Consider the following 12514-nt stretch of genomic DNA (forward strand, 5'->3'; position numbering starts at 1 on the left):
AAGCTTTCGGAGGCTTCCTCCTTCCTCAGGTGAATGTAACTTTTTCGGAGGCTTCCTCAGGTGAATGTAACTTTTTCGGAGGCTTCCTCAGGAGGAAGCCTCCGAAAGCTTGTGGATTTTAAAATAAAATTGTTGGACTATAACTTGGTGTTGTAAAACTGTTTACAATTGTCAACCCCAGTCCATCACCAGCATCTCCACATCATGGCTACTTTTTTTGAAGTTTTGCAACTTTTTCTAGACCCTGTGGTAAGTCTTCAGAGTCATGAACACCTGTAAACTTCACCCATAACTTCCTGTCAGGTTTGTTGCCACCTTTGCATTATTAGGCCCTATCCTCCCCCCACCAAAAATCGGCTCACATTGCAGCAATGATCAGTGTTTGCAGGTTCTGGCCTATAAGAGAAACTATTTGAATTTTGTGTTCATCCATTTTTCACAAAAATCGAATGAACAAATCTTTTGACATTTATACTGGTTAAATGGCTAGTTAGCTGCTTCAGAAGTGTTAATGGGTCATTATCTGCAGGTGCATTGTGGTTTTTTTTTTAGCTCTGCTAACAAAATTACATATAATGAAATTATACATTTCTAAATGGGCACATTCCTATAGTTAGTGGGTTGTAATTTTAAAATAAAACTGTATTTCTATATCCATCAATCTATCTATCATATATAAAACTATATATATAAAGTAGTGAGAATAAAAATAATGAAAACTTGAGTGATTTCAAAGCAGTACTTTTCTTAAGCCTCAGAATGACTCTTATAAATCGCTTGTGCTGGCTTTATGCTTACTGTTTATGGCACAGGGTTTCAGATTTGACCCCTCAGTCAGATGATTGTGGGTTGAAACCCCACTCCAGAGACTTGAGCACATAATTCAGACTGACAGTTCAGTGTCGTGCTGCACTGTTGGAGGTGCTGTCTCTCAGATGAGACATTAAATCAAGGTCCCTTCTGCCCTCAGGTGGATGTAAAAGATCCCACGTCACTATTTGAAGAAGAGCAGGGGAGTTCTCCTGGTATCCTGGCCAATATTTATCCCTCAACTGACATCACAAAACAAATGATCTCATTGCTGTTTGTGGGACCTGGCTGCTTCATTTCCCTACATTACAACAGTGACTACACTTCAAAATTACTTCATTGGCTGTAAAGCCCTTTAGGATGTCCCAAGGTCATGAAAGGCGTTATGTAAATGCAAATTGTCTCGTTTCCATATGATATAGTCTAAACCCTCTCAATGATTAGTGCCAAGTAGTCACTCCTAGGTAGCCTTTATTCTCTATATTTAACTTATTGCCATATTTTTGACATTGGATTGAAAATATTCCTACTGTTGCTAAAGTTCTTAAATGTGCTTGTCTTTATTGTTTGTATCCGAATTGTTGGTCTGTTTATTTATTTTGTTTCGGGGCGGGGGGGGGGGGGGGAAGGGGGAGAAAGCTATCAATCAAATAAGTGTGTTGTGGTTGATGTCTGTCGCCGTTTATTGGGCGGAGCTCTGTGCCTTTCTTTTTGAGTTTGCGAGGAGTGAAGTGACTTTGTGATTTCAGTAGTGGCTGTTGGCGTGTAGAGTGTGTGTTTTCCTCTTTCTCTGAGCGTGTCTTTTTTTTTTGATTGGTGCCATTTCTTCTTTGTCTTGGTTACCTTTTTTTTGGAGGAGGCGGCGGCGGGGGGGAAGCAACTGACTTTTTTTTGTTTGTTTGTGTGTGTGGTGGGGGGGGGAGGTTGATGCATGTGTTTGGTTTTTTTATATGCATTGATTTTTTTTTTGTTATTGGGGGGTGGGGTGTGTATGTGGAGGTGTGTGTGTGTGAGAGAGAGCCTGCATTTACAACCGAGAGAGGACAGAGTGAATCAGCCTGTGTGTTGTGTGTGTATTACGTTGACTCAGGGGTCGTGTCTCTCCTCCTCCTCCTCCCGTCATACCCCCCTCCCTCCTCCTCCTTCCCTCCCTCCCTCCCTCCTCCGGGCACAGTCAATCAAACGGAAACAAGCATGGCGAAGTGGAAGGGAGTAGGCTCCGAGAGCTCGGGACAGCAGCAGCCACGGTGGAGCCCCAGCACTTCTCCTTCACGGCGGCGAGGGCCAGTTTTAGGATTCCTTCATCTATTTATTATGGCCTGTTCCCACATAGCGGAAGGGACGACAGAAGGTTAGTTAAATAATAAAAAAAAATTAACCGTGGACACCAACATCTCTCTCTCTCTCTCTCTCTGTGCTTCTCACTGATACAGACCCCCTCCCTCCCCAACTACCAGGGAGCTGTACACTATTCATTTTTAAATTAATTGTAATTTTATTGTTAAGGGAACTGTGAAAATAATTTATTTTTCTGGTGTTGAATTGAGCAGGAATGTGACTGGTGTTTATAAACGTGTCTCTTTTCCCCCTCCCTCCCTCACCAAAAATTTAGCCTCTGTGGTATTTTAAGGACTTTTAGGGTTTTTTTTTGAAAATTGATTTAATCTTTTACCCTTTTAGCGACAGCGAGGTTCAGGTGTTTTTTTATTTGGTATCGCAGGCCGCCTGGTGTTACCAGTCGGCGGCGACTCTTGTCTACACTAGCTCGAGGCTTCGCTCGGCCTAAAAGAGGAGAGAAGGGACTGTAACTAATAGAGGGGAGGGGGGAATAAAATCACAGGGTTTTTTATTCATTAGATCATTTTCCCCTTCAGGGAATGCTGATTTTGGATTTTTAAAATATATATATATATATATAATATAAAATACAGATCCACAATGGCCTGGCTGTGAATAAGCTGCTGAAATCGGAAGTATTTAATTTGCCCATTCTCTCTGAAATATTTTAGGCCTTTATAAGCAGTCCTAGAAACTGACTTAAATAAACCCAATGCAGAAGGGAAACGTGACAGTGTCAAACAAAAGAGGTTTAAAAGAACTGAGAGGTTTTCAAAAAGTTTTCACTGATTCGTTGGCGACTTAACTACCGCCTGAGTATTTCCATTGAGTTGTCAAGTGAGAATTTTATTTTGCAACCTTATGGTTTGCACAATTTGTTGTTGATATTAATTGAAGTGATATTAGAAGACAAATAATTTGGTTTCTTTAGTGAGATGCTCAGTATTCCCAATATTAAGAGAAAAGAAACTAAATGAGAGGAAAAGGCAATGGAGTATTCTTAAAAAAAAATTGAATTTTTCTTGTGTTGTATGGTGCCATTTTATATTCAGTGCATTTCCCCTGTGTGGAAGTAGTTAGTGCTGGAGTATGTTAAAATATAGAGTAGGAAATACTATGGCAAGTGTAGTAAGCTCCAATAAATGTATGCAATCTAATCAACTGGTAAAATTAGTAAAGTCTTATTTACTAGAATCACTCACGTTGATCAATAATTAGGTAATTGAAGCTTTAGAAACCAAAGGATTTTTGGCATGGTGACTTGTATCTGTGCTTTATTTAAAAACTTGTCATACAGCACTTCTGTGGGCATTTTTGTTAAGGGAAAAATAGCATGCTCCTTTTGAAATTGGCCATACCAATTTGCATGGTCTTTTCTCCTAGCTTGGATTTTTAATAATATTTTTCAATAGTAATTAGTAAACGGTTAGTAAGAGGAGGGGTGGGGCCGATTATGGACCAAAAAGGAGATCTACACTTGGAGGCATAAGCAATGGCTGAGGTACTAAATGAGTCCTTTGCACCTGTCTTTACCAAGGAAGAATATGCTGTCAAAGTCACAAGTAAAGGAGGAGGTAGTTGAGATACTGGATGGGCTAAAAATTGTTAGGAGTTACCAGAAAGGCTGGCTGTACTTAAAGTAGATAAGTCATCCAGTCTGGATGGGATGCCTCCTAGTTTGCTGAGGGAAATAAGGGTGGAAATTGTAGAGGTGCTGGCCATAATCTTCCATTCCTCCTTTTAGATATGGAGATGGTGCCAGAGGACTGGAGAATTGCAAATGTTACCCCCTTGTTCAGAAAAGTGTAAGGATAAACTACAAGGCCAGTCAATTTAACCTCTGTGGTGGGGAAGCTTTTAGAAATGATAATCCGGGACAAAATTAATAGTCACTTGGACAAGTGTGGATTAATAAAGGAAAGCCAGCATGGATTTGTTAAAGGCAAATCGTGTTTAACTAACATGATAGAGTTTTTTGAGGTAACGGAGAGGGCTGATGAGGGCATTGTGGTTGATGTGTATATGGACTTTTCAAAGGCGTTTGATAAAGTGCCACAAATTAGGCTTGTCAGAAAAATTGAAGCCCATGTAATAAAAGGAGCAGTGGGAGCATGGATACGAAATTGGCTAATGACAGGAGAAACAGAGTAGTGGTGAACGGTTGTTTTTTGGACTGGAGGAAGGTATACAGTGGTGTTCCCCAGGGCTTGGTACTAGGACTGCTGCTTTTTTTTGATATATTAATGACTTGGACTTGGGTGTACAGTGTACAATTTTCATATTTGCAGATGACACAAAACTTGGAAGTTTAGTGAACAGTGAGGAGGATGGTGCTTTACTTCAAGAGGACAAAGACAGGCTGGTGGAAGGGATGGACACATGGCAGATGAAATTTAACGCAGAGAAGTGCCTTTTGGCAGGAAGATTGAGGAGAGGCAATATAAACTAAATGGTACAATTCTAAAGGGGGTGCAGGAACAGAGAGACCTGGGGGTATATGTGCACAAATCTTTGAAGGTGGCAGGACAGGTTGAGAAAGTGGTTAAAAAGTATACAGGATCCTGGGCTTTATAAATAGAGGCATAGAGTACAAAAGCAAGGAGGTTATTTTGAACCTTTATACAATACTGGTTTGGCCACAACTGGAGTATTGTGTCCAATTCTGGGCACCGCATTTTAGGAAGGGTGTAAAGGCCTTTAGAGAGGGTGCAGAAAAGATTTACTGGAATGGTTCCAGGGATGAGGAACTTCAGTAATGTGGATAGACTGGAGAAGCTGGTTCTCCTTAGAGCAGAGAAGGTTGAGAGGAGATTTGATAGAAGTGTTCAAAATCATGAAGGGTTCCGATAAAGTAAATAAAGAGAAACTGTTCCCATTGGTGGAAGGGTCGAGAACCAGAGGACACAGATTAAAGGTGACATGAAGAAAACCTTTTTTACGCAGCGAGTGGTTAGGATCTGGAATGCACTGCCTGAGGGGTTGGTGGAAGCAGATTCAATTGTGGCTTTCAAAAAGGAATTGGATAAATACTTGAAGGGGGAAAAAAATTGCAGGGCTATGGGGAGAGAGTGGGGTAATGGGACTAACTGGATTGCTCTTAAAAAATCCAACATGGCTCAATGGGCTGAATGACTGGTTACAGCACAGAAGGAGGCCAATGAATACCAGATAGTGGAATCTTGTCACAATAGGTGTAAGACCAGACAGACAAAAACAGTTTACCAACACACTTCTAATGCTATTCCCATTATGTGCATGTTTTGACATTGGTTCTTGTGAAAACAAGAAAAGTGTTTATACATTATCAGGAAGTTGTTTAATCACTTATCATTTACGTCATACAGGAATTGAATACTGTATGTTGGGGGCTTGTCACCTAGAATGTTTTTTTTTCCTTCGTCAGTTCGATCATAGTGAAAGTTACATTTCTTCAAATTTTGGGGAAGTTGCTTAAGAATTGAGCTATGTTCTGTGAGGTGCTTGGTACTTATCTGCTCATGTGCATATTCTCAAGTACTAAAGTGCCACTTTTTTGCTGATAGTTACAGATAGGAATGCTTCAAATTTCAGGATGGTTTTAAGGCTTTATGAGCTAGCGCTGATTTTAGCAGTCCAGCAGTTAGTAATTTGTATCAACATTTCTTTCAATAACAGCAACTTACATTTGTATAGCACCTTGTTTTTTTATATATTAAAAATGTATTTCCCGTAGCAGACAGACCAAGCAGCAGAGGATTTGGGTAAGTTGATTGAAGGCAGTCAGAAGGTATTGTTTGAAGAGGTTTCTAAAAGTGAATGGGGATATGAAAAGTTTCAGATTTGAGGGGGAGGGCCACGATGGCTGAAAGGTATGCCATCAAGTGAGGAATGTCAGGAAGGGAGGAATGCACACAACCTTCGAGCTGAAGAACCATGGGGCATGGACTGGGACACTGGGTTGGTCGGGATGACATCTTGAAGAGATTTTTGGACAAGAGCTTTGAGTTCAGTACACTGGGAGCCAGTGAAGGTCAACGAGTACAGGAGTGATGGGTAAATAAGATCTTTTCCTGGAGGAGAGCTTTCTATTATGTAGTGCCTTTCACGTCCTCGGAATGTCCCAAAACACTTCACAGCCAAATAATTACTTTTTGAAGTGTACTCACTTCCGTAGGCAAAGGTGGCAGTCAATTTGTGCACAGCAAGGGGTGTCAAACAGCATTGTGATAAATGACCAGTTAATCTATTTTGGTGGTGCTGGTTCAGGGACAAATGTTTGCCTGGGCACTAGGAGAACTTCCCTGGAATAGTGGCTTGTGATCTTTTATGTTCACCTGAACAGACCGACTGGGCCTCGTTTTTAACATTCGATCTGAAAGATGGCATCTTTGATAATGCAGCACTCCCTTGCAACTGCACTGAATTTTGAGCCTAGATTATATACTTGAGTCCTGGAGCGGGGCTTGAATGTATAACTCGGAGGCGAGAGTGCTACCACTGGCAGGATGCAGACAGTGGAACTTTGAGCAAATTGGAACTTGGGGTGATCAAGAAGTCAGGTCATGACATTGTGAACGCAGAGTTAGGGGTTTTAGCGATAGAATACATGCGCTAGGGGTGTTGGTGAGTAATGTTGTAAGAGGTATGCTGTTTTGATGAGGGATTGAAATGAGATTTAAAGCCCAGCTCAAGAATTGAACAAGCTTGAGGTTTAGCACTATCCAGTTCAGCTTTAGTGAACACCAAGAGGATATAGTCAGGAGCAAGGTCATGAAGTTTTTGATAGTTTGCGATGGCTTTGGTTTTGTGCAGTGTTCACCTGGAGGAAGTTCTGGTTTCTCAACCACTTGATTTCACGTAAGCTATCTGACGACAAGGTAGTTGTGGAATCGTTGTGGTGGTGGAGAGATAAAAGTTGGACGTCGTTTGAGTATATCTGGAATTTAATCCATGTCCGTGGATAAGGTTTCCAAGGGGTTGCGTGTAAACGAGGTGGAACCGAGATTTAAAGTGGAACAGTTTCAGAACTACCCACACAAAAAGGTGTATTAGTGGAGTTTAAGTGAGTTTTGTTCTCTTTACATTGTGAATTGGATCCAACTAGACATTAAGTAAATCTGATTTCCCTAACTTAAACTTGAGCTGTGGCATGAATCAGATTCGGAGCTAATGAGATGGAAATTCTAAACAGGGTTGCGTACAATTGGGTGTCTTGGCTAATTTTTTTGTAACATGCACCAATCCAAGATGCGTTGGGACAGTTAAATGGAATGATGGAGCACATGCGCTGCATCTACACTCTTCCCACTATCCTAGCTCTTGTCAGGAATCTGCTTCAAATTCATTTTCCCTTGCTGACTGCATTAGCATTTACCAGTAAAACTCATTGTTTCAGACTGCTGTTTCCTAGTATCAGTATGACTTGTCTTCCAGATAGTAGTGATTGTTTTTGCTGCATTTCTTCTCTGAGTGGCCACATGTTCTTGCATCAATAAGTGGACATATTGGCTGGTTTTGGAGGAATTGAAAAGGGGAAATGAAAATAACCAATGTATTTGTAAAAAGATATATAAAAAGTGGTCAAATGGTGAAAGTGAAAAAACAGTAACAAAGGGAGAGTGATGGAGAGAACAAAATTAATACATTGAGGAAAAAGGGGGAGTGGAGAAAAAGAAAACACATGTAGAAAGGAAATGTTAAAACTCTGAATTTTAAGAAAAATATGAACGATACACAGCACAAGCTTTTAATAAGATCTTTGCTTACTTCCACTCATAATGTAATGTCAAAGTACTGTAGATGAAAAAAGGTGAGAGAGACAAATCTCTTAAAATGCAGAGTCTGGAGTGTAGCATCAGCAAGTTTGAATGTTTTCAACCTAGAAGCTTTGCTGCAGGAGGGAAGGTGATTGGAGAATTTAACTGAAGCCCTTTCTGTATTTGGACAATATAAGATGTCTTATCCCTAATTGAAATTGCAACAAGTTAGTTTATCTTTAACATGGATTCTGGAATGGCTCTAAAATTGGAGCATTTGATTCTACAGCTGTAATAAAGCCAGGATGTGGTGGTCTCTTGACTAGTGATACCATGTCTGTAAACTTCTATACATAAGCAATAGAATGTCTATAGTCAAAATAAATGAATGTGAAAGGATAGCACCTCTTGTGAGCTAATATCTATATCAAATTAAATCAGTTGTCCAGGTAAAAAGAAAAAATGCAAATTCTGGAAATGTAGAGTAGGTCATTCAGCATTTGAAAGCACCTTGCATTCATATTGCATCTTCAGAGTGGAGGAGATTGCAGAGATAGTGTGGGGTGAGGCTTTGGAGGGATTTAAAGACACACATTTTTTAATTCAGTACACTGAAGGACATGATGCCAGTATAGATCAGTGAGGAATTGGGTCATGGGGAAGTGAAACTTGGTGTAGGATATGGGTATAGGAACAGGAGTAGGCTGTTCTGACCCTCAAGCCTGTTCTGACAATTAGATCATGGCTCAATTTACCTGTTTTTGTCCCATATTCCTTAATACACTTGCCCAATGAAAATTTATTGATCCCAGTCTTGAAAATTTCAATTGATCCAGCAACCACTGCCATTTGGGGAAGTGAGTTCCAGATTTCCAGTACCCCTTGTGTGATTTCTGATTTCACTCCTAAATGGCCTAGCTCTAATTTTATGATTATGCCCCATTGTTCTGGATTCCCTCACTAGAGGAAATAGTTTCTCTATCTACCTTTATCAAATACCTTTTTATATCATTTTAAACACCTCAATTAGATTACCCCTCAGCATTCTGAGAGCAACCTGTCCTCATTAAGCCCTGGTATTATTCTGGTGAATCTGCGCTGATGTGTTGGAAAATGGGCCTGTATTTGGCAAATGATGATTAACTTAAAGAAGTGTAGTTGTAGTATTATGCATGTGGGCAGATCAAATGCTGTATATACTTACACCCTACAGAGAGCAGAATTAAAACCAGTGGTGCTTTGGTGCCTCACTCTCTAAAGGTTCATGATCAATGCTGTGTAGCTATAGCAAAGCAGAAGGTTGTATACACAGGACAATTCACTATAAAATAAAGCATACCATTTTGTCATTGTACTAAACCTTGGTTAGGCCTCAGTCAGAATACTCTGTCTAGTTTTGATCTCCTCACGTGATTGGGGATATTGAGGTTTTGGAAACAGTGCAGAGGAGGGCCACAAGATGAATACCTTAGTTACCCAGTTAAGCTCAAAGAGCAGGGTCTGTATACTTTAGAAAAGCGTAGGCATGGGGATGATTTGATTGAAGTTTATAAAAATAATGAAGGACTAGATTGTGTTTATGTGCACCAATTATTTCAGGAGGACCAGGATTCACGCTTACAAGTTATGTAAGGGCAGAACTAGGTTCTTTTTCCAGAACATGTTGCTGGCTTGTGGGGTGAATGCTGATTTGTTGTATTCCTTCAAGAAAGAGCAGGACCTGTTTCTGGCTAGGGCAGGGATCACCTCGCACCTATGGTAGGTATCCTATAATGTAAATTGGGGTCTGTGAGATCCTGTGGACTAGTTTTGATTACCTAAAGGGGTTGGAGAGGACTTCCTCCTCCCTCCTCCTCCCCCCAATTGACCTGGTTTTTGTGGGGTTTTTTGTCTCCCAGGAGATCACATTATGGTGGGTGAGAAGTGCCTGCATTGTGATGCATCAGGCATCACAACTATATGGGACAGGCTAAGTGGACCAATCAGTCTTTTCCTGTCCGTATATTCGTACCCCTTCCAAGGCCAATATTTCTTTCCTGAGATTTGGTGCCCAAAACTGAACACAACTCCAGATGGGGTCTGACCAAGGCTTTGTACAACTGAAGCATTACTTCCTCACTTTTGAATTCAAATCCCCTTGAGATAAAGACCAACATTTCATTAGCCTTTTTGATTACTTTTTGTACTTGTGCACCAGCAGTTGAGTTTTGGACAAATGGGTTTATGGAGGGTGGAGGATGGGAGGATGGGAGGCTGGAAGGATGGTTTTGGCAAAATTGAGCCTAGAATGACAAAAGTGTGGAGAAGGGTTTCAGCAGTAGTGGGGCAGAAGTAAGAGCATAGATGAGCAATGTTTTAGATGTAAAGATAAGTGGCCTTAATAATGGATAGGATGTGTGGTTTAAAGCTCACCCTGGATGCCACGTTTTTGCACTCTCGTTCAGCATAAGTGGCCGGGATGAAGGGTTGGAGCCTATGGCAAGACAGCAAAGTTTATGACGAGGACTGATCTTCGTGATAGTTGAAGAAAATTTTGACTGATCCAGAATGGGAGGTCTGGCAGCACAGAGATGGTTGTGGGGTTAGGGGTCGTGGTAGAGATATAGAACGGGTGTCATCAACATAACGTGGAAGCTGTAACTGAGAAGAAGCAAATTCATGAAGAGGAGATCAAGGATAGATGTTTGGAGCTGACATTGAATGATGAAAAGAGAAGTTGTTGCTCAAGAATTTGGATGTGCTCAGAAAAGGAATGGAGATATGTAAGCAAGATCCCACAGAGCCGGACAGTGGATGGCATGGTTGACCATATCGTATGCCATGGTGAGGTCAAGCAGGACAAGAAGCAATAATGTACCAAGGTCACAAGATATTGTTCGTAACTTTGGTCAGGGCAGTCTCTGTGCCGCGAGTAGGGAGGATGTCTTTCTGAAGGGATTTGAACATGAAGTGACATTGACACTTTTGAGGGTCCTAGATAGAAAAGGAAGGTTGGAGACAAGTGTTAGCTAGAGAGGACTCATTAGGTTTTTTGAGAAGTGGGTGAACATAACTGTTTTGAAGGGGCAAGAGATGGTGCCCCAGTCAAGGGAACTGTTAACAATGTCAGCCAGTAGTTGTAGCTGAGTGGTCAGGGACTGAATGCGGAAGGGATTAAGGGAGCTGGTGGATCTTGTGGAAGAGGGATTCAGAGGGTGGGGAGAGGAAGAGATGGGGGGAAAAAAAACTGCGGCGTGACAGTGGATTTGAGTTAGAATGAGTGGGCGACTGGAGGAATAGGTTGGAAGCTTCGGGGTGGGAAGAATGTGTTAGCAGCATACAGATTGTTGAAATCAATGTTCTCTTCACAATAAGTATTGGAGATGAAAGCTAATAATTCAATTGACCTCTTAACCGAACTGTACGACAGATTCTTTGGATCTTTAATTGTGCTTTTGTAAACAGTTTTGGCAAAATTCAACTGGAATTTGGGATATCTGTAAAAGTGATCTATTATGGTCTTGCATGACACACATTTTGATACACACATTTCTTAAACTAAAGAAAGTGACCTAGCATTGCTCCTCTGTTAGGTCAGATTTCAATATGAATGTCATGTGAGGAGAGTTCAGAATTATGGTCTTTGCACTGAATTTTATTACGTTGGAATATTGTGAATATTTTTAAATGCTTGAGTCATTAAAGGATTTATATTGTGCTGTGCTGTGAATGGTAACTTGTTACTTTAATAACTTTGAAAATGCTTTGATTTTCCCCAGACTGTGGTGTAGCATTCTATTTTGAGATCAGATTTATGTACAATGGGGTCCTGTTTATTTGAGCAGTTCAGGAAACCCTTCTGTTAATATAGTTTGGATTGCATATTAATTCCATTATTAATCCCATTACTGTACTGCATTGAACTGATGTATAGCATATAGGAAGTAATTAAGCATGTTGAGGGATCCAGCTGGTTTGGATAGCTGATCAGTTTAGTTAAGTGGCATTCGTTTCTACAGTTACCAGCTGTAGAAAATAAACTTACTAAAACAGAATCTTGCATTTATATAGCTCCTTTAAAGTAGTAATAACGTCCCAAGGCCCTTCACGGGAGCGTTATCAAACATAATTTGACACTGAATCACATAAGGAGTTATTAGGACAGGTGACCGAAAGCTTGGACAAAAATTTGGGTTTTATGGAGTGTCCTAAATGAGGGTAGAGGCGGAGAGGTTTGTGGGGCATTCCAGAGCTTCGGGCCGAGACAGCTGAAGGCACAGCAGTCAATGGTGGAGCGATGAAAATCGGGGATACGCAAGAGGTCAGAATTGGAGGAGCGCAGAGATCTCAGAGAGTTGGAGGAAGTTAGAGATATGGAGGGATTTGAAAACGAGGATGGAAACTTTAGAATATGGCACCATTTACTGTGGAAAAACATCCCAAAGTGTTTCACAGGAGCATAATCAGACAAAAATGGACGCTGCAAAAAGGGACGGTGCCATATTCTAAAGTTTTCATCCTCGTTTTCAAATCCCTCCATATCTCTAACTTCCTCCAACTCTCTGAGATCTCTGCGCTCCTCCAATTCTGACCTCTTGCGTATCCCCGATTTTCATCGCTCCACCATTGACTGCTGTGCCTTCAGCTGTCTC

The 12514-nt window shown here is 40.9% G+C and overlaps 1 protein-coding gene across 1 annotated transcript in view; it reads left to right on the plus strand.

Annotated features, from left to right (window-relative positions):
- Positions 1–1793: 1793 nt before the first annotated feature.
- The window catches only part of tmem131 (transmembrane protein 131), a 175344-nt gene continuing 164623 nt past the window's right edge, over positions 1794–12514 (plus strand). Inside the window, exon 1 of the mRNA XM_067985799.1 lies at positions 1794–2161. Within this exon, the coding sequence (XP_067841900.1) occupies positions 2005–2161 (157 nt within the window). The 5' untranslated portion in view covers positions 1794–2004. The remainder of the gene's footprint in view (positions 2162–12514) is intronic.

The sequence above is a fragment of the Heptranchias perlo genome, chromosome 6, assembly GCF_035084215.1.
Source record: "Heptranchias perlo isolate sHepPer1 chromosome 6, sHepPer1.hap1, whole genome shotgun sequence".
NCBI lineage: Eukaryota > Metazoa > Chordata > Chondrichthyes > Hexanchiformes > Hexanchidae > Heptranchias > Heptranchias perlo.